The 23,197-nt window shown below is 40.2% G+C and overlaps 2 protein-coding genes across 2 annotated transcripts in view; one reads left to right on the top strand and one right to left on the bottom strand.

Moving 5' to 3' along the window:
• The window catches only part of TRIM24 (tripartite motif containing 24), a 93,710-nt gene extending 88,122 nt beyond the window's left edge, over positions 1–5,588 (top strand). The window contains exons 16-19 of the mRNA XM_049782649.1: positions 63–195; positions 1,407–1,481; positions 2,955–3,104; positions 5,124–5,588. Of these exons, the coding sequence (XP_049638606.1) occupies positions 63–195; positions 1,407–1,481; positions 2,955–3,104; positions 5,124–5,333 (568 nt within the window). The 3' untranslated portion in view covers positions 5,334–5,588. The remainder of the gene's footprint in view (positions 1–62; positions 196–1,406; positions 1,482–2,954; positions 3,105–5,123) is intronic.
• A 3,867-nt stretch (positions 5,589–9,455) lies between these two features.
• SVOPL (SVOP like) overlaps positions 9,456–23,197 on the bottom strand; it is a 64,400-nt gene continuing 50,658 nt past the window's right edge. Inside the window, exons 13-16 of the mRNA XM_049782658.1 lie at positions 22,374–22,463; positions 16,838–16,951; positions 12,097–12,200; positions 9,456–9,558 (exon numbers count right to left, since the gene is read on the bottom strand). Of these exons, the coding sequence (XP_049638615.1) occupies positions 9,456–9,558; positions 12,097–12,200; positions 16,838–16,951; positions 22,374–22,463 (411 nt within the window). The remainder of the gene's footprint in view (positions 9,559–12,096; positions 12,201–16,837; positions 16,952–22,373; positions 22,464–23,197) is intronic.

Raw genomic sequence — 23,197 nt, forward strand, 5'->3', positions numbered from 1 at the left:
ACTGTTACTTGATGAAAACAAAACCAGCACATTACGAACTCAAATATTTTCTCCCCCAACAGTGGAGAGTGGATTTGCACTTTTTGTCGAGACTTATCTAAACCAGAAGTTGAATATGATTGTGATGCTCCTAGTCACAGCTCAGAAAAAAGGAAAAATGAAGGTCTTACTAAATTAACACCAATAGATAAAAGGGTAAGGTTTTTTTTTCTATTTTCTAGAGGATTTTATTTTTAGATGCATTTATATAATGTAATTATGTTTGCCTTTCATCAAAAAACCATATATATTCAAGCAGTGAAATTTTATCCTGAGGAGTAATTATTTTTCTCAGAAGTATTGGGGCTAAAGAGATAGTACAAGGGTTAAGGCACATGCCTTATCTGCAACTGACCTAGGCTTACAGAGTTCAGTACTCCATATCTTGTTGTTCCCCAAGTACCACCCTGAGCATAGATCCAGGAGTAAGCCCTTATTATCAAGTATGGACCAAAAGCAAAAAAGTATAGGAATATAAAATAATATAAAGTCAAGCTATAATTCCTCAAAAATATCACAGTGCCTTAATTACATGTTCTAGAAATTTAAAATGAATTAAAATGACTTAGGCATTTATTCTGCCCTTACTAAATTATTGTTTTGTTTTATTTCAACAACTTTTGGCATCAAAGAAGTGTGTTTTTCTCTTTGTTCTTTCATTTTTCTTCTACCAGTTGGAGTTAACAACACACGCTCTGCCACTTCATCCAAAGCCAGTATTTTTACACTGCCCTTTCTTGATGGCTAAGTGGATCACAAATATTCTGGTATTCTTTTACTAAGTTCAAAGCTTATATCTAAAGCCTCCTAAACTATTTGAACATAATAACATTTTAAAATGATAGTACAAATAGATAAGGTGTTTGCCTTGCACTTGGCCAACCTGGGTTCAATCCCCAGCACACACATGGTCCCGCAGGGATCCAAGCACAACTGGGTATTGGTCCGAAACAAAAAATAAGGAATTATAAAGCTAATAAATTTACATTTTAAAGATTCTCTTTAGGAAATTATTAAGTAACTAATGGAACTTAACCATGTAGGAAGGGGCTCAAACATGAGAGCAAAGAAGTAACTAAGAGCATGATGGGACCATAAGATTTTACAGAAGAGGGTGTGTGTGTGTGTGTGTGTGTGTGTGTGTGTGTGTGTGTGTGTGTGTGTGTGTGTGTGTGTGTGTGTGTGCAAGTTCAAGGAGCTTTTTCCACTATAATTTCAAGGATTGGTCTTATCGATGCCTCATTTCAGTAAGTGATTGGAAAAATCTTAAATAGTAATTTTGTATATTTTTTATTCTACCTTGGTTCTCAACAGTATTAAACAAGCTGTAACATCGTTATCTTATTACATTGTTTATTTTTTCTTAGAAGTGTGAGCGCCTACTTTTATTTCTTTATTGTCATGAAATGAGCCTGGCTTTTCAAGACCCAGTTCCTCTAACTGTAAGTATTAATGTCATTTTGTGCATTTACATAGATAATCTTTATGCGTATGTTTGAGTTACATATTTCTAAGCTATTGGGGAAAATTTTCCATTTGAAATAAAGCACTCCACAGTTCCCTGTACTTACTTTTGGCATCCTGGCCCTGCTAGCTTCAAATTAATAAGTAGACTTGGACAATAGAAGAAGATAAAGTGGGGAGAGGTTTTGATTGCACAGATGCACCTTAGGCACACGCATTAACTGTGAACTTAGGGTTTGTACTTAAAGTTTGATATGAGCTAAAGAAGGCCTATCAATATATTTGATTCTCTGATTTTGGATATTTTTTTAAAATTTTAAACTTAACATAAGATGCCCGGCTCTATAATAAGTCCAAAATTCAATATAAGATTATGGAGAAAATGGCTTAGGAAATACCAATAACCACTTTGTTGAGAACATTTCGAAAAGTGGAGGTAGCCCAAAAAAATCAGGCAGATAATTCAATGAAAATAATAACAATGACAAAATGCACCCCTTTTTGGGGGGTGGGGGGTTGGTCACAAACCCGGCAGCCCTCAGGGCCTACTTCTAGCTCTATGCTCAGAAGTCACTCCTGGCAGGCTAAGGGGACCATATGGGATGCTGGGGTTCAAACCACCATTCTTCTGCATGCAAGGCAAATGCCCTATCTTCATGCTATCTCTCCTGCCCACACCTTTTTTCTTAATACTTTCCATCTCATTTAGTTTTTACAAAATAGGATTATTCCTATTTAAATAGGAAGTATGGCTAGATTATGTTAATTTACCCAGATTCAAAGCTATACTACATAGCAAAAATAGCTCTATCTCTAGAATCCTTCTAGACGCATTACTCTCTTTTAATACTTTATTTGTATTTACTTTTTTTGGAGGGAGGTCATACCCGGCAGTTCTCAGAGGTTACTCCTGGCTCTACGCTCAGAAATTGCTCTACCTCCATGATATCTCTCCGGCCCCTAGACGTATTACTCTTAAGTAATACTCTTCTAGCCCTTGTTTAATTCTTAGTGAAGTTTAGAAGTGAAATACTTTTTTCTTCATTTGGAGGCCCGAGAGAGCACAGCAAAAGGGCATTTACCTTGCTCTTGGCTGACCCAGGAGAAACCTTGGTTCCATGCCTGTGTCCCATATGGACCCCAAAGCCAGGAGTGATTTCTGAGCACATGGCCAGAAGTAACCCCTGAGTATCACCAGGTGTGGCCCAAAAAACAAAAACAAACAAATTGGTGACATTTTTTGAAAAAAAAAAAAAATATATCAACAAAACATATATAATGTGGAAGCTATAGTCATTTATAAATGTTTAATGGATTATCCTATCAGCATGAAAGAAAGTAGAGTTTAAAGCAGTAAGATCATTAGAAATTGTATACATTCACAAATTTTATTTAAACTAAATTCATACATAGTTGAGCTGTTTGTTATAGTTTCTAATTTATTTTGGAAGGTGCCTGATTACTACAAAATAATTAAAAATCCAATGGACTTGTCAGCCATCAAGAAAAGATTACATGAAGATTGTTCCATATATACAAAGCCTGAAGATTTTGTTGCTGATTTTAGATTGATCTTTCGAAACTGTGCTGAATTCAATGAGGTAAGAATAAAAATTAAAATAGCATTTTATTGTAGTAATCTAGGCCTACCCTACCTTGTCAGCAAATAAAGAATGTGCTATATGATTGAATATGTAATGATAAAGCCTATCACAGTGAAAATAATAGAATGTGAGAAATATTTTTTGTTTAGGGACCAGCAGTGTTCAGGGATTATGCCTGGCTCTCCATTCTGGAATTATCCCTGACAGTGCTCAAAGCACAAATGGGATGCTGTGGATTGATTCTTAATCAGTAGTGTGCAAGGCAAGTGCATCATGCTCACTTGAGTAGGCCACACTTATTTGTGTTCAGGGCTTACTCCTGGCTCTGCTTTTGAGGATCCCTCCTGCTGATACTAGGGAGACCTTTTGGAGTGCCATGGATTGAACTCAGATCTGCTACCTATGTGTAAGGCAAGTGTCCTACTTATCACTCCAGCCCCATGAGAATTATTTTTATCTAAGATTTATATTCCTACTCTTCTACATGATTATTTCATTAGTAACAGTCCACTTAGACTAGACTTTTCATACTTGTTCATAACAGAAATGACAGATTTGGGGGTAGGCAGATAGAAAATTTCATTTATGAAGCACATTTTTCAGAAGATAACATTTTATCATATTTAGGGCATACTTTGTTTTAGTTTTGGTTTTTGGGCCACACCAGTGGTGCTCAAGGATTTATTCCTGGCTCTATGCTCAGAAATTGCTTCTGGTAGACTATTGCTCTGGCCCCTGAGGCATATTTTGATTAGCAAAAGATGATGGAATTTGTCTTTACTCTTGGTCAAACTTATTGACATTGATGGTGTTGGAAATGTGCACTGGTGGTGCATATTTTGTTTGTTTGGGGGCCATACCCTGGCCCCACTCTGGGGTTACTCCCTGTTCTGTGTTCAGAAATTGTTCCTGGGTCTGTCCCGGGTCAGCAACATGCAAGTTTAATGGCTACCACTATGCTATCACCCCAGCCCATGGTGGTGTATATTCTGTAACTGAAAATCTGTCATGAATAATTTTGTAACCACAGTGCTTAAAAGGTAAAACACTCATGTCTTTTCTCAGCCATATACCAAAACACATCAATATGCACATTTTATGCCACCTCCAGTGGTTTTATCCTATGGGTGTACAGCAACGTATCTTTTTCTTCTTTCTTTTTGGGCCACATCCAGTGACGCCCAGGGGTGTATCTCTTGGCTCTGCACTAAGGAATTACTCCTGGTGGTGCTCAGGGGAACCATATTGGATGCCAGGGATTGACTACATGCCCACAGCCACATGTTCACCATACTGTCGCTCTAACCCCTAGCAGCCTTTTCTTGACGGCCTTTTTTATGTACTGGTTACTCATTCCAGAGCGTTTAATTTAAAAATAACTTGTTGCAGGCTGGAGAGAGTGCGCTGTGTACTAAACACAAGCTTTGCTTGGGGAAAGCCTACATGCTTTTGTTAAGCACAAATCCTGGAATTGCTTCTGAGCACTTCCAGATGTGAATTAAAGCCAGATACATACAAATACCTGTTTTATGATTCTATGTTTATGACATCTCTTTGGTAATCTGGTTTTCCTAGATTGTTCCTCCCACACTTTTAGATGAATTTTTTTTGTTCCAGCATTTTCTAAAGACTTTGTGTAGCTCAAGACTGTTAGTTTCTATGAGTGATTATGCATACACATTTTGCTAAAGCAACCCATTGGTATTCATAAATTAAAAGAACACAACATTCGGGGCCAGAGAGATAGCATAGAGGTAAGGCATTTGCCTTGCATGCAGAAGGTCAGTGGTTCAAATCCCAGCATCCCATATGGTCCCCCAAGCCTGCCAGGAGCAATTTCTGAGCATAGAGCCAGGAGTAGCCCGAGTGCTGCAGGGTGTAACCCCAGAACCAAAAATAAATAAATAAATAAATAAGGACACAAGATGCAAGAAAGTGACTACTTTCATTAACTAAATGATGCTTATTTTTTAAACATTATAATAACAACATTTTATTTCTGTTTTTATCTAACAGCCTGATTCTGAAGTAGCCAATGCTGGTATAAAACTTGAAAGCTATTTTGAAGAACTTCTAAAGAACCTATATCCAGAAAAAAGGTTTCCTAAACTAGAATTCAGAAATGAATCAGAAGATAATAAATTTAGTGATGACTCAGATGATGACTTTGTACAGCCCCGGAAGAAACGCCTTAAAAGCATAGAAGACCGCCAGTTGCTTAAATAGGCATCTCTGTTGGGTTGTTTTGCTTTTAGATATTTTGATTTGTTAAAAAAAAAAAAATCTTGTCAGTAATTTAACATCTTTACAAAGAAGAGTCTGAAACTACTCTGATCTGTTTTTGGTGTTTTACTAGATTTTTTTTATTTCCTTAACTACCATTTCTTTTCACCATTTTTATTAAAAGTTTAAAAAGGAAAGGAACGAAGGGAATTGATAAATTGTCAACAGCAAAATAAAAAAGCATTCTTATTCTCAGTTCTTGGATTTTTAAAACTGTAGTCTTGGGTAATAACTCCTATAGAAGGATATAGACTTAGTCTGAACTCATTGAAATTTTATTGTGATTTGGATATATATGTACATTAACTATGATCCACCCATGAGTCAGGTATACTACTCACAAGAATATTACTCTGAACACTATGGTATTTCAAGCTCAATTCTAGCCAGGATGATGATAGGTGCAACAAAAAAGCATATTGAATGTTATTAAGAAGGCACCTAATCTAAAATCATGTAAGATGGCAACTGTGTTAAAGAAGAAACAAGAAACTTACTTAATTTGTTTGATTTGTTTTTGTTTTTTCCCTTATTAATAGAAGTGTTTGGTACAGCAGGTTTTCAAGGCCACTTTTCATACATACCTGTCTTCCACTGAGGAAGTGTATATATTTGTTTTGGCTGTGTGTCAATGTGTGGTTTGTTTCTTTGAAACTGTGCTGGTGATCCTTTTATAAGATGACTAATTACTTGCAGTGTGGCATTTAGTGGAATAGCTCAAAATATGAAGTACATCAGTGTGCACCATATTTGAAGTGGATTCTTTAATATGTACCTATTTGGCATTAAATATAAATTTCCCTGGAAGGTTATCTTTTTTGTGGTTTTCATCTATCTTTACATTTTGGAACAAAAAATGTATTGTGGGTGTGAGGAGCAGGGAATTCATTATTTTTTTCTAAAGTATTTAATTTTCTGTTTTTGAGTTGGAACTTAAAATTGGATCTTTGATCTGACTTTTGTTTTCATTCTCCCAAAAGAAATATGAAAGACATATCTTTTAAGAGCAAACATAGTTACTTTATTTGACATCCATTCATTCCTTTTACAGTTCAGTATAAAAGAAAAGGAATCTTAGGGAGCCGGAGCAATAGCGCAGTGGTAGGGCATTTGCCTTGCATATGGCTATTTTTCTATGGTTATGGAAGAAATATAAATGGACTGAGATGCTGTATTAAGTTCTAAATATTTTTGTACATCAGAATCTGGTAGTGCATTCAATTTATCCTTGGAACATCCCTTGCTTATTTGTTCTGAATAGAGGAGTGGGGAAGTGAAAGATGCTAGTAGGAGACAACTGCTAGATTTGATTTTTTTTCCCCCTACACTAAAGCATGGGCTCCACGTTTCATTACCCAGCAGTATAGGATTGGTGTATCTAAGAAGTGCTTTCAAATAGGTTCAGATGGTGCTACACTTGTGCTTATGAATCTATTTCAAATTCTTATGCTGTTGCTATGCTTAAACTTCTAGATTTGGATCTAAGGAGAGACTAGATAGACCATGACAGGTGGAACTCCTTTCATAATGCCTAATCCATAATGCCTATTGTGAATCCTAAAAGCAAACTCAAGAAGTGAAGAAAAAAAAAGTTAGGTTTAAATGAAATATGTTCTCATTTTTTGTTTGCCTGCATTTATTATAAATGAGAGAAGTCACGTGATCTGATTGGCCATTAAAATTATAGACATTCCATCAGTCCAAGCATTAATTTCTTATTGAAGTAGAGCCCCAACTTTTAAATAATCATTGATATTTTATACATTTTATAACCATGTAAATAAATAGATGGTCTTATACATTATAGAACCCTCTGATGTGAATTTTCAAGTCGTAATTCAAGTGTTGTAAATCATGGTATCTCAGTGAGTGCAGTGCTAACCTGTCAGATCATGGATTTTTCTCCATAAAGGCTTTAATTATTGTGAAGGACATCCGAGGCAGTAGTCTGTGTTGTGTGTGTGAGAATGAGTGGTTGTTTCTGTTTTTGTTTTTGTTTTTTGTTTTGTTTTAATTTGAGGAGTCAATTGGTGCTTAAATTTTAATAAAAATTAGCTTTCTGTTTTTACTGTTAATATTTTGCAACGAAGAATTTCTGATGAAAAACACATAGTCTAACTAACATTCATTCATGTTTGTGTATTAGAACCAAAAAAAAAAAAATGAATGGACAGAAGAGTGTGTTTTTAACTAATTCACACTACCCCTAAAGAATCTAGTCCCTGAAAATAGTAATACCAAAGATAACATGGAAAATGGCTATTTGACTGGAATGTTTACAGATTGTCTTAGAAGTTATACGTATGTTATGTTCACTTAAGTTTAGAAAATTTTAATTCTCAGAAGTGAATTACTAAAAAAGAATTCATTCTTGATATTCTATTGATAGTATGAGAACAGTCAAACCTTAATTTGGATGAGGGTTGGTGCTGGGTCTCTTATACAGGATGCACCCCCAATCCCCCTGTTTGATTCTTAAGTAAGCTTTTAGGTGACTAAGGAGCCAAAGCATTTAATAAAGTGGGTAAGACACTTTTAGTCTGTATGGCCCCAAACTCAAAACTAACAGTAATGACATAAACAACATAGTCAAGTCCTTATTACCTTACCGAAGGGGAGATAAACACTTCTCGAAAGTCTTTGCCATTTTTTGTTCAAGCGGGATAGAACAAAGCTAAAACTCTATAACAGAATACTTAACCAATTTGAATTCTTTATGTTCTCTAGCATCTTTTGCCCACAAATAAGTAAGCTCAGATATTTAATCACAAGGCTTTCCATTATAGATGACTGGAACCCAGTTGTTTCGATCATTTTGTGAGGGAGGTGATATGGCTCATTTGTAATACCTCAGATTTGAGATGTATAGACTTGAGAAATCTTTTTTGGTTTGTTTGGTTTTTTTTCGGGGTGGGGTGGGGCACACACCCGTTTGATGCTCAGGGATTATTCCTGGCTAAGCGCTCAGAAATTGCCCCTGGCTTGGGGGGACATATGGGACTCCGGGGGATGGAACCATTGTCCTTCCTTGGCTAGCGTTTGCAAGGCAGACACCTTACCTCTAGCGGCCCGACTTGAGAAATCTTAATCCAGAGAAAAATCAATGTATCCTTAGGAGGAAGACTTACAGCAAAAAGATGGGAGCAAGAATCAGGCTTCCATAGTTCTCTGTTTTGAGTATTTTAGGGATTTACTAATATGTGGAAGATGCCCGGCATACAAAAATCAAAAACAAAGGTTTGGGATTTTTAGCACAAAAAAAATTGTTTACCATTAAAAAAACAAGTTTTAGAGTTCTCTAAAGAGTTGGTACCATACTCCCACCCCCAGAGTCTGCTGGAACAATCTAGAAGGATGGGGTGGGTGCTTTGCTTCAGGGGAGCCCCAAGAAGGTAGACTCCTGCTTTAAGAGAACAATCCTGCTTTAGATTCAGATGACCTCTATCCGTCTTGTTGCATAAAGGAAATGCTTTTCAATCCCATTTAAACTCCTGATTTACCCCACTTCTTTTTCTCCTCTGATTTTCCCTTGACTGGGGTTTGCACATTTGCTTGTGTCTGCTAAAGGTTGCAGCCATCCTCAACCATGATGCTGACTGAAGGTTCACTCCTTTCATTGCAAGGTTGCACAACTGCTTCCTAAGAGTCACATTCATTAGTCCTGGTGCTTACATTCAGGTTTGTAGTGCTTGAGGGGATCACTAGATCCTTGTGAGTTATGGGGATCACTAGCAGCATTGGAGATTATAGGCAGCAGTGTTGCCAAGGTTATGTTCAAACGGACTACATTGAGGTTTAAATTTGTTACTTCATGCTGAAAAACAACTGGCTCCATATAGTCATCACCTGTGTAATATTACCATCTTTATACTTCAGCAGTAAGTATTATCTTGACTTTTGGTCAATTATGAAATCAACCCAGAGTTCTTAAAGGTAAGTGACTTGAAATTTGTTCCATTTTTACTTACTAATAAAGAATAGTAAGGGTGCACAAGTCTGAAGATTGAGAGGATTATAAATATGACTTGCCCAGTCTTGAGAATCCTTCCTTGGGTGTGAGCTGAGTCAAGTCTGGGAGTTTCCTGTGTCTCCTTCAGGTTCAAAAGCCTGCTGAGGCAGACTATCCATTGTGGTTGAGAGAACATCTAAAGGTATGCAAAGTGCATACCTATATAAACAGAATGCAAGAAGCTGCATTATGGTTTGAGCCCAGAAGCAGGCAAACTGTTCTCAAAATGGAGATTTTGTTATTCATTATCAATCGTGTTCTTATTTACTTTTGTGGGTTATGAAGTATCCAAATAAAGTTCGCAAAGGAGTTTGTTGACTTCCATTTATATTGATGACCAAGAGTTGTAAACAATATATAAAAATAGTAAGGACAAGGGTTATAAATTAGCAAGGATAATACATAGAAATAGTGTCAAGTTTTCTGATATTAAGATATACAACATGGCTCTGCAAGCAGTTAAAATAACTTTAGGATATAGTTTTATATGATGCAGACTATTGAACACTCCATGAAGCATGGATATTCAGTCCAGAGAACTGGTGGACTTGACCTCTGAGGACAATCAAGTATATAAATGCAAGAGAGTTAATTTTTTTGGTAAATCATCAGGAGGGGTTCCATATTATGCCTGGGGCCACACCGGTATGTTCAGGGCTTACTCTACCTGCTGTACTGTGGCACTGGCCCATCTATGATTTCTTTTTACCCAGTGGTTCTTCATTAAATTCACCTTCCTATATTTCCAGGAATCCAATTGTTTTCTTATATTATTCCTCTTGAACTTGCTGTGTTCATTTGTTTTCATTTATGCATCTATCGTTTACTAGAGATGACCTACGATCTCATTTTGGAGCTGACCCTTTACATTCACTGCTCTTTTCTGTGCAAACCTTCTAATGAGGTTAGTTTCATACATTACTAGCACCATACTCCAGAGTATCTGCTTCCCTCCATCATTGTCCCAGTGTTCTTCCCTCACCCCTTTCCCTATAGTAAGCTGCATTTGGGGGGGGGGGTTTTGGATCACTCCTGACTCTTCGCTCAGACATCGCTTCTGGCAGGCTTGGGGGACCATATGGGATGCTGGGATTCGCACCACTATCCTGCATGCAAGGCAAATGCCTTACCTCCATGCTATCTCTCTGGCCCCAGTAAGCTTCATTTTTAAGGTTGATTTTAAATCTAAAGTTTCTGAGCTGTCGTTTGTCCATAAAGCTATATATACTTCCCTCAAACCTGAAAGTGAGTCTGGTTTGGTGCAGTATACTAGCTATACTAGTATACTCATTTTGTTGAGTTTTATCACTATATTTTACCACTGCCTTCTGGCCTTGAGGGTTTCTTGTGACAAGTCTGCTGTAAATCTTAAGCATGCTCCTTTGAATATGATTTCCCTTTTGGATCTTGCTGCTTCCAGGATTCTATCCCTGTCTGGGATTCATCATTGTGACTAGGATGTTTCTTAAGGTGCTTTTCTTCAGGTCTCTTTAAGCTGGTACTCTTTGGGCATGCAGTTTTAAGCTCTGGGAGTTTCTCTGCAATGATGTCCTTGACTGTTGATCTTTCTGGGAATGTTCTTCCTGGGTTTCAGGGATTCCACTAATTCTTTTGGTTTTTGGTTTTTGGGTCACACCCAGCAGTGCTCGGGTCGCTCAGAAATTACTCCTGACAAGCTCGGGGGACCATATGGAATGCCGGGATTCGAGCCACTGCCTTACCTCCATGCTATCTCTCCAGCCCCTCCACTAATTCTTGTTTCTATTTATCAGAAACTTTTGTTTTTTGTCTTTTCACATTGTTTGAGTGATTTTCCCATAGTTTAATCATTTGCTTTAAGTTATTATGCATCTTACCTTCTAACTCACTGATTTTCTGACCTGTTATTTCAGTTAGGAGTTTCCTGATTTCTATCTTTATATCTTCTAAATCAGGGGTCTTCAAACTTTTTAAAGTGGGGGCCGGATTATGGTCCCTTAGAGAGCTGAAGGGCCGGACTATATGAGCTACTAATTCCTACTCACACTGCACATATCTTAGATAAATAAAATGAAAACCATTTATAAATAAACATCACGCGCCAGTTCCAATGGGAACTGTGGGCCTGCTTTTGGCTAATGAGATGGTCAATGTCCGGTTCCATATTTGTCACTGCCAGCCGTAACAAGTGATGCAAGTGGGCATCAGTTAATCTTGATCTGGTTGGAGATTTCAGATGTTTCATTCTTGAAAAAGTCTGTTCACAGGCATAAGTGCTACCAAAGATGGTTACCATTTTGAGTGCATGGTTCCTGATATTTGGATATACACTGAGTGTATATGCTGGCAGGTATCTTGGCAACCAAACAGCACTCACTGCTGGCAGGCCGGATGTGGCCCGAGGGCCGTAGTTTGAAGACCCCTGCTCTAAATTCTTATTTGTGTTCCTTTCAACTTGATCTATGCTTTCTTTGAGTTTTATGAACATCCTCCTTATTTCTTCTCTAAACTCCTTATCTGAGAGGCTAACTAGGTGGTTGGCAGTTTTATGGTCATCAGAGCTGCCAAGTTCGTTCTCTATGCCCGGTGTTGACACTGTTTCCCCAGTGTCCCACTTGTAGTGTGTTTTTTATTCCTAATGTTATGGTGGGGTTCACTGGCTAGAAGATGCATGCGGCTGCACTCCTGTCTCCACGCTTCGTAGGCCGTACAGCTCACCTCTGAAGAAGTGCCCCCAGGGAACAATGGACAGGGAGGACCAAGGAGCAGGCCACAGGAGAGCTGAGAAGGTAGTCCAGAATGGCTGCCTGATGCTTTAGAGGCTGCAACAGCAATCAGTTCCACCCTTTGTTGGCAGGGACAGCTCACCTCTAGAGTAAGCTCCATATTAACCGGCCCATTCTCAGATACTGTTGGTTTCTCCTCTACAGTTCTTTATATCCCACTCATGAAAGACCATTCTGTGTCTATCCCTCTCCTGACTAACCCTTAATATGATAACTCCAGATTCATCCACATAGCAGCGAGTTTAATTTTTTTGTTGTTGGGCCACACCTGACAACGCCTGGGAGTTACTCCTGACTCTGCATTCAGAAATCACCCCTGGCGGGGTAGGGGACCATATGGGATGCTGGGAATCAGACCTGGGTTGACCACATGCAAGTCAAACACTCTACCCACTATGCTAGCACTCCTGCCCCCAAATTCATAATTTTTTGAGAAGTATCTAATATTGTTTACCCAAAAGTTGGCATCCCCACCAATACTGAGGGCTCCCTTTTCCCTACATCCATGTCAACACTTTTTATTATTATTAATGTGTACTAGTTTTATGTTTTGGAGGCATTTGTATATTTTTTTAGCTGATTTCTGTTTTTCTGTTACCATTTTTTCATAGGGTTGGAATTTCTGCTTTTGTAGAATTTTACTAGTACTATTTTTTTTATCACTTCTAAATAGAAAAACTGGAAAATTGTCCATAATGGCCTAATAAAGGTTGTATGTAAAGTTAGCTATTTTTGTAGATACCACACTTTCAGGACCACAATTCTTGGAAAACAGTGAGGGAGGAGGGGTGCTGAGAGTTTGGCTGAATACTTGTTTTACATTACATGCAGGAAACCTCCAGAACTGCCAGGAGTGTCATACACTTGCCTCAAGCACATTCTGTTTTGGCCCCTTAAAACTTTAAGGAGAGGTTATTGTAAAGTTATTGAAAGTTGAAGCTTTTTATTTTTAATTCTTGAGCTTTGGCTCATTTAGAGCCAATTTAATATTGAAATGGAATTAGCTGCTGTGTTGGATTTTATGGAGTTTTAGTGTAACTTGTTGCACAGAATTTTTGAGAATTTCTGTGTGTTATCTAACTCTTGGATGATCTAACCTGTTTCTGTGATGAACTTATCCCAGCAGAAGACTAGGCAGTGCTGTGATAACACCAGTTATATGTTCTCTAGTTCTATAGCACTGGCCATGGAAACACCCAGTAGAAGGAATGGGGATCACCCAATAGTTTCTTGAGTTTATAGTGCCAGGTGCCCTAAATACTTTATTATCCAGCTTATTCTCCTTACATGGCCTTGGTTAAACTAGCTGAATTAGTCTTATTTCCCTGTATCTCCGTGCAGTTTATGCTGTGCGCTTGATGCTTTCACAATTCTCTTCAGCTGCCACCCTATGTGAACTACCAGTATCATTGTTTTGAAATTCTTGTGGGAACACTTTTTTCAGATATTTGTATTTGTTCAGATCATAAAGCTGCATCAAAGGAGTAACTTAACCCACAGCCTTTACGTGAACCCCAATGATTCAGGGGCTGTGTCACCCCCACAGACCCTTGGTAGTCAGCTTTAGAGCCCATTCTTTTTTGTTGTTTTTGGGCCACACGTGGCATCACTCTGAGATTACACCTGGCTGGCTTGGGGGACCACATGGGACGCCAAAGATTGAACGAGGGTCAACATGTGCAAGGCAAATGTCCTACCTGTAGTAGTACCACTGTACTATCTATTGCTCTTGCCTCCTTGGGCTCATTCTTTTCTACACCACCCAAACTTGAAGCCCCTTATTAGATGCAGGATTTTATGAACCTAGTGGAACAAGACAATGCTCATGTTGTATACTTGCCTAGCAGAGTTATCACACTCGTGATCACATAATAAAGGAAAGATAGTTTTAAAGTTCTTAAATCATATGGAAATAAGTTGCACATAGTCAATAATGGGGCAAACATTTTATTTCCAGCTGTTGGTATCAGATATATGTGTCATACTAATTTATGTTCTCATGTACAATTTTCCATAGAGGTCATAATTTTAATATGCTAGTTTTAATAGTTGAACTTAAGTATTTTGTTTGCTTTGAAAGGCCTCTCCAGGTTCTTTTTTTGTTTTGTTTTGGGGCCACACCCAGGGACACTGGAGTTACTCCTAGTGCTTAGAAATCGCTCCTGGCAGGTTTGGGGGACCATATGGGATTTCCAAGAATCTGTCCTCTGTCGGCAGAGTGCAAGGCAAACACCCTACAGCTGTATTATCAGCTCCCCTCTCCAGGTTAGTGCACAGTTTTAGGGACTCAAGTCTGCATGTCTCTCAGACATATAAGCATTTTATCTGAAATTTATTATTCACCAGAAGATGAACATACTTTCCACCTGGAAGCCCCACATCACATCCCCATCAGTTCCTGAGCACTATCAGGCATGCTCCCACCAGAAGTAAAGGAAGAGATCGCAATGGGGTTAAGCTATCTCATTCTTGGGTTGGTTTAGTTCTTTTAAATATATAATTTCTTAATTACCAGTAGCATGCAGAAATAGAATCTGGTTTGTCAGGTGTATCACAGTTGTGAAAACCTCTTTACCAAACTTGTTTTGCAGGTCTTCATTTAATTTGCTGGAAAACAATAGATCAATCGGTGATTTAATAAGCTTTAAACAGACTAGTATTTACTTTTATACTTTAAAATGCAATGATAACCCTATAATTCTGTTATTCTAACATTTAGAAGTTTTAACATGAATATATTTTTCATATTTTCTATCTAAGCGCAAAGTTAGTGAATTCTAAAATGGAATTAATAACTATTGACAAGATCGATTGGTTACCAAACCCTTGAATGATCTAATTCTAACCTGTTTCTCTAATCAACTTATTCCAACAGAGGATTATTATTCAGACGTGGAATTTACTTTGGGAATTATTTTATCAGTCATGAAATTTGTATAGCTAACATGTTTTAGAATTTGCCCTCATAGAGAATCACTGTGCAGTAGAGCCATCCAGAAGTCTTATAATTGTATTTATTCAAACTGAAGCATAAGTGGTGAGTAAATAAGCTTCGGAGCTAATGTATAAAATGATTCCATCACAGTGGTAAGACCAAGTTCCAATCAACAGAAGAGAGTGACCCTTTGCAGGAACTGAGACTTGGACTGGGAATTCGTGGAGCTTTGTTGATGGTGTGACATTTAAATATGAATTATTACTACTTAAGATATTAAAATCTTTAAATTAGTGTTAAGATTTAGCAGCACTTGACTTAACAATTCCTTCAAAATTATATTTCCATTAATTAACATGTTCCAAGTTATTCTTCTGGCTCAGTTTACTCATTTTGTAAAGGATATATGATCCTCTAAAATAATTATCTCATTGGTCTCTGGATTTAAGCATTTAATAAGTGGATCATCTGACTCAAACAGACCAACTGGAGAAGAAATGGAATAACACATTTTGAAATCCTATGAGAGGACAGTGTTGGGTTTTTTGTTTTTGGTTTTTTTTTTTGTTTGTTTTTTTTTTGGTTTTTGGTTTTTGGGTCACACCCGACAGTGCTCAGTTGTTACTACTGGCTCTATGCTCAGAAATCGCTCCTTCCAGGCTCAGGGAACCATATGGGATCCTGGGATTCGAACCACCATCCTTCTGCATGCAAGGCAAACGCCCTATATCCATGCATTTCACCGGCCCCCTACAGCTTTCTCTTAACAATATTTACCTTGTTTTTTCTTAGACAAAGTGTAACTGATTTAACATATATGAATATGTCTAAGATTTGCCTGGAATGGTTGAAAGAGCAAGTCGCATTAGTCAGAGAAGCAGGGCAGCTCACCTCAAACCCTTTAGCTCTCCATTTCCTGTATGCACCCACTTAGACCCCCAAAAGCCTGTGTTTCTAATGGTAAAGCAGTACGTGAGATTCAAGTATAAGAGCAGAGAGGTAAGAGAAGCACTCGCTTCGGCTTTGCCCTGGGAGCAGTGTACCTTATAGTTTGGTACTTTTATATGCTGAGTAGTCCCACATGGGTAGTCCTGTTAGATGTTCGCTGATAGTGCCAGGATAATGCCAGTATGTGGGAAAGCTATAGGTAGCACAAATAGCTCCTCCAACCACTTAATTTTGCAACAATCCTTGTGGAAAGTCTGGGATACTTAGGCCTTAATAGCCCTTCTTCACCCTAGTCTCTGTTTCCACTACAACTTTTATTCTGCAGAAGATATCCAGAATGCTCAGGATACTGTATGCATAACACTAGGGTCAGCAGCATGTAAGACAGCACTTTAACCTCTATACTGGCTTAATTTCCATTTTGAGTGCTACCCCAAGTCTCTCTTTTTTTTGTTTTGTTTTGTTTTGGGCCACACCCGGTGATGCTCAGGGGTTACTCCTGGCTATGCGCTCAGAAGTCACTCCTGGCTTGGGGAACCATATGGGACACCGGGGGATCGAACTGCGGTCCATCCAAGGCTAGCGCAGGCAAGGCAGGCACCTTACCTCTAGCGCCACTGCCCGGCCCCGTACTCCAAGTCTCTTATAGGAAAAACTGCATGACCAGAAATACAGTAAACAGCTCACACTTAGGTATCATAATGTCTAAAGTATTTCCATATGCCAAGCTTTGGGGGCAGAGAGGATAAAGAGGTTGTAGTGGAGAGTAAGAAAGCCATGTACAGCTTACCTGTAGGGCACGTCCTTTGGTCTCAATGGGTAGTGTAAAAGCAGAAATGGCACATACAACACAGACTGATGCAAAAAGACACAGGGCTCCCAGGATGGACGCATTCATAAGCACCTGCAGGCCACAGGAATGCCTTGGTTAGTGCCCTGGTGGGTTCTACCAAAGTCATCCTTATACCAGTGGGGAGAGCTAAACTTTCACCAATCTGATGGTTTATCTTGAGGTCAAGCTCTTTTGTGAACTGCCCTGTGGGTTAGAACTGAGCAGCGTTGGCCTCACTCTGCCCAGCCCTGGTGTCTCCAGAGGAAACAAAGCTCCAGATGAATGGAGAAATGACCTCCCATCACTCATACTGCTACAGCCATCTCCCTTCAATTCTGAAAGGGTGATCCAAGAAAGCATCTGGAAAATAACAAAAGCTTTGTCCATCTATTCATAGGATACATTTGTTTATGGGCCACCCCCTGTAGTGCTCAGGGCTTACTTCTGGCTCTGTACTCAGGGATCAGGCTTGAGAAACACTGGAGTGTCATGGATCAGCTATTTGATCTGGTCACCAGCCCAAAGATTACATATTACATACATAAATATGTCATGTCTATATAAATCAACGTGTGAGAGCCAAGGATGTGGTTTAATGGTAAAGCTCATACCAGGGTCCAGTACCACAAAAAATACAAACTTTTGAGTTGGATCTTCTCACTTTGATAATAATAGCAAGGCTCTCTTGATTTCCAGAATATTGCAATTTGGATAGAGGCTTTAGAAACCTAATGAAGATCCTTCTCATAGCTGAGCCCACCTCAAGGACTCAAAGTCACATCTGACACACTCTTGTGCTATCCCTTCACTTTGGGTTCATTGTTTGTATGCAAATAAAGCAGCCCATGATGATATTTTTTGGTGCAGTTTTATGCCAAACACTGTAATAGAGGATGAGAATATAAGAAATAGCAAAAAAAAAATAAAATAAAAAAGAAAACCACTCATCCATTCCTGTGCTTCTGGGACTTTAAAAGAAATTTTTTTTTTTTTTGCTGTACCAGAGTTTGAACCAGGTTTTATAAATGTAAGGGAGAGTGTATATACGTGTGTGTGTGTGTGTGTGTGTGTGTGTGTGTGTGTGTGTGTGTGTGTGTGTGTGTTTTGGGGAGGAGCACACCCGGTGGCATTCAGGAATTTCTCTTGGTTCTGTGCTCAGAAATGGCTCCTGGCAAGCAAAGGGGACTATATGGGATGCCAGGATTTGAACCAACTTCGGTTCGGTCATCCACTTGCAAGGCAAATGCCCTACCACTGTGCTATCTCTCCGGCCCCTCTTTTTTTAACTATTGATTGATGGATTTGTTCTTGGGCTACACCCGGTGGCGCCTAGGGGCCACTCCTAGCTCTGAACTCAGAAATCACCCCTGGCAGGCTGGGGGCTCATATGAGGTGCTAGGAATTGAACCGGGTCCCTCCTGGGTTGGCTGTATGCAAGGCAAATGCTCTACTGCTGTGCTATCTCTTTGGCCCAGAAAAAAAATTTTTTCAGGGCCGGAGAGATAGCACAGCGCGTTTGCTTTTTAAGCAGCCGATCCAGGACCTAAGGTGGTTAGTTCGAGTCCCGGCGTTCCATGTGGTCCCCTGTGCCTGCCAGGAGTGACCCCTGAGCACTGGCCGGGGGTGGCCCAAAAACCAAAAAAAAAAAAAATTTTTTTTTCAATAGGATGACAAATTGGCAGTTCTCAACTGAACAGTTGTATAAAGTGTGATTTAAAAGACACTAGAAGAGCGATGTTTGTACAAAGAAAAGGGATAGACACAGAGTGATCTTTCTCAGATGCAGAATATGAAGAAAGATGAGGTATAGCAAGTGCTCAAAGGCACTAAAACCTGTCTAATGAGTGAGGAAGATGCCTGATGAAACAGGCTTGAAAGACCCCTTCAGGAGTCAGTCAAGTGAGACCATTATGGCCAAACTGGAGAAGGCAAAGGACTTTGGGGATGAATGAGGTCCAGCTGGAAGGAAACAGGCTGTCCTGGAACTGAATCTGTATGAGCTTTGGGATCCATCAGAGCCATTAAATACTGACTGGGAGAGTTCTACATGGAAGGGTCAAAATCACAGGCCGGATATAATTATAGAATTTAAAAGCTCAAGAGATTCAAATGAGAAACTAAGTTGGCTGTGTGAAAATCAATAGGCAAGAGTTCAGTAGTCGGGGGCCGGGCGGTGGCGCTGGAGGTAAGGTGCCTGCCTTGCCTGCGCTAGCCTAGGACGGACCGCGGTTCGATCCCCCGGCGTCCCATATGGTCCCCCAAGAAGCCAGGAGCAACTTCTGAGCGCATAGCCAGGAGTAACCCCTGAGCGTCACAGGGTGTGGCCCAAAAACCAAAAAAAAAAAAAAAAAAAAAAAAAGAGTTCAGTAGTCTTTCTACTTACAAACGTTAGAAGTTGTAATGAAGTCAATAAATCTATTCACAATAACAATAAAAATGAAAGAAAAGGTCATGAAATCCATAATGATCTATATGAAGAAAACAAAATTCCAACAAAGGGCAGAGAAAGAACTTAGAACAAATGGAAAGCAGATCTTTTTCTTAGCTAGGAGGAAAGCACCATGAGAAAGGATCTGCTTTCTTTGATTAACTTGTATATTTAATAAACTCACCTAATCTGACTTGGTCTAGGGCAGACAAGAAGGCCAGTGACCAGATGGTTCTAAAACATTTCTGAGGAGATGGATGAAGCAAGGGATTTGAAAATGTCACCTAAATCTCATTAGACTCATGAAAAGAATATAGCAGTGACCAACCCAGATATCAGTGATGCAGTGCAGTGAGAAACAGACACATTGTACGATTAAAGCAAATGAACATTTTAAACCAGGAATGAAGATGAGGTATTTAAGAAATGTGTTTGAACATCCAGACCTGTCATTTAGGAAATCAGCATTATCCAGTTCAACCACACTATCTGGTGACAACAGCAGTGATCATATTTCTGGGTCAGAATCTTAGAGGTCCATTTCCCTTAGAGAAATTCAATTAGGTTATACACTAGAGTATTGTGGACATTGTCTCCCTTTAAAAAGAGGTGTCCATAGAAGGACAGGAGGAAAAGAGAAATCTAGATTTTCATTGCTATTATCCTAGGATCTAGAAATTTTTTAGAGAAACGTTGATAAACTAGTAGAATAAACTTGTTTTCTATGCTAAGTAAAACGTAGTTAATGAGGAAGAGAAGAGAGTTAGTGCAGCAGGTAATGCACTTGCTTTGTAAGCTGTCGATCCCAGATATGGTCCTCCAAGACTGCCAGGAAAGATCACTCAGTACAGATCCAAGAATAAATCCTGAGTGGCCAGAGTGATCGTACAGTGGGTATGGCGCTTGCCTTGCACGTGATCTCCAGCATCCCATATGGTCCCCCAAGCTTGCCAGGAATGGTTTCTTAACCCCCCCCCCGAAAAGAGTAAACACTTAGAACTAGCATGTGGGACAATTAAATAAAAATTAAAATGAGGGGGTGGTGGGGAAGGAAAAAAATGGAAAAGAAAGAAAAGGAAGGCAGAGGGGCCAGAGAGATAGCATAGCAGTAGGGTGTTTGCCTTGCATGCAACTGGCCCGGGTCAAGGCATGCAACTGGCCTGGGAGGGACCTGGTTCGATTCCAAGGCATCCCATATGGTTTCCCAGCCTGCCAGGGGTGATTTCTGAGTGCAGAGTCAGGAGTAACTCATGAGCATAGCTGGGCGTGGCCACGAACCAATAAATAAATAAATTTTAAAAAAGTAAAGGAAGAAATAAGAGAATGAAAAGCAAGGGATTAGGGATGAGTGAGCAGCTAACAGTACCTGCCTTGCCAGCATAAGGCCTTGCATTTGATCTCTAGAGCTGCCACGTACTCTGAGCACAGTTCTAGTGGTCCTGCCATTTGCAAGCTTTGGTCCTACGGGACTGTGCATTCTTCAGCACTCATCCAGATGTCTAGGTGACCCTACTGAGTAATGCAACTAAAAGGTGTTGCAAGCCCTGAAGCAGGGAATGTGACGCCTGGCAAGCACATGAGAAAACTCCAGAATGACCTGTAGCCACAACCAGAACGTGGGCAGCAGAGTCCAACGAGCGTGATCATCCATGGGTACTGGACCTGCGTGTGCAACACCAAAACCAAATGTGTGGGAAAATCAGTTGGGGTGGGGCAATAGTTACAGTCCTACAGGAAGGAAGAAAATATTTCTTCCTATATCTGATGGACTCTCACAGATCAGTGTTTTATGTCTCACTTTTGCAGTCCTGGAAATCAAACTTGGGGACTCATGCATACAGGAGATAAGTTATAGCATTTAGCACCATCTGCAGCCTCCTACAAGTCAAGATTTTCCTTTGGTTTTCCTTTGGTTTGGTTTTTGTTTTGGAGGCCATACTCAGCTGGATTCAAGGCTTACTCATGGCACTATGTGGAATTGATCCAAGTGAGCCACAAGCAAGATAAGAGCCTTGGGCCCAGAGAGATAGCACAGAGGCGTTTGCCTTGCAAGCAGCCGATCCAGGACCAAAAGTGGTTGGTTCGAATCCCGGTGTCCCATATGGTCCCCCGTGCCTGCCAGGAGCTATTTCTGAGCAGATAGCCAGAAGTAACCCCTGAGTACTGCCAGGTGTGGCCCAAAAAACAAACAACAACAAAAAAAGATAAGAGCTTTAACCTCAGAACTATCCAGCCCCACGAATATGTGTTTTTTAAAGACCAAATTGTCCAATGGTCTGCACAGCTCATAGCAATCCTTTCGCTAAAAACGCACAACCCTCCTCCACACCCTTGAGCCCAAGTTCCCTTCTGCCATTTTTGGTACATTTAGCTCTGATGGTTTCTGTTTCTAAAAACCTAATGATAACAACAGCATGGCAAGGCAACCTCAGATATGCCCAGAGCAGGATCTTCATCTCTGCCTCTGCCTTCTGAAACAAGGCTTCTTTGTGGGTACAGCAAGCCAGGTTCTCCCCCTGGGCTCATCTCCCCTTTTATTTTAATCTAGATAGGAGTCCCAGTCCAGTGTCATTCAGCTCTGCCATGTCCTGACATTACTCATGTCCTGTATCTCTTCCCCAGTAATACCCAGAGACATCTGGACCCTTTGTGCTATGCATCCATGCCACCATTATGGACTGGGAGAATGCACCTGGCTTTTTTTGTTTTGTTTTGTTTTTGCTTTTTGGGTCACACCCAGTCATGCTCAGGGGTTACTCCTGGCTATGCACTCAGAAATTGCTCCTGGCTTGGGGAACCATATGGGACGCCAGGGCATCAAACCGCTATCTGTCCTAGATTAGCATGTGCAAGGCAAACACCCTACCACTTGTGCCACCACTCCCGCCCTGTACCTAGCTTCTTACACCACCCAAATTTGCCTTCCAAATGAGAAGAGGGCAACTTCAGGAAACTCATGAAGGGAACAGAAACCCTGGCTTTTCCTCTTAGCCTAAAGACATGGGTCTTTCTCCTATCATCCTTCCGTTCCTCAGCCCATCCTCTCTGCAGAGTGCTGATCCATACCTGGGATATAAATGGCGCCACCATCGCACCAATTCGACACAGGGAGCCGCTGGTTCCCATCCCCAGAGCACGCATTGTCGTGGGGTAGACCTGCAGAAGGACAGATTAGTTTAGCTCTCCTCTCCTCTGCCTTCTTACCCATTCTACCAGGCTTCAGGATGAATATATATATATATGCCCCAAGTCCACTATGCAGAGCTACAGGACAAGACACTTTCTCAGGACCAGAACTTGCATAGTTAGAGCAGTCCAGGTGGCTGCCAGCTTGTGTCAGAGCTGTAGGCTAGATCTCTGGCACTGCAGAGATAGACATGATCCTTTAAGTGACCACATTGACCACCTTCCAACAGAGGTGGGGTGTTTCTTTCTTGGGATTTTTTTTGGGGGGTCACACCAGTAGCGCTCAAGGGCTACTCCTGGCTCTACACTCAGAAATCACCTCTGGCAGGCTCGCAGGACCATATGGGATGCTGGGATTTGAACCACTATCCTTCTGCATGCAAGGCAAATGTCCTACCGCTGTGCTATCTCTCTGGCACCTGTTTTTTAGGGTGTGTGTGGGGGGGGGTGGGAGTTTGTTTTTGTTTTAACAATGCTGGGGATTGCACCCAGACCTCTCACATGCAAGAATGTGCTCTACCCAGATCAACACCCCAACCTCCACATAAATCTTCATCAAATGTTCCAGATGGAATATGAGACACTAAGTTCGGGAATGAGGAAGCCGTTTCCACTCAGGTTATTTCTACTGAGTGAAAGGATAGCATGGCCCCAATAGTAAGGAGCCCAAGAAACAGGTACAAAGACAAGAACCAGCCATGCAC

The sequence above is a fragment of the Suncus etruscus genome, chromosome 1 (genome assembly GCF_024139225.1).
Source record: "Suncus etruscus isolate mSunEtr1 chromosome 1, mSunEtr1.pri.cur, whole genome shotgun sequence".
Lineage (NCBI taxonomy): Eukaryota > Metazoa > Chordata > Mammalia > Eulipotyphla > Soricidae > Suncus > Suncus etruscus.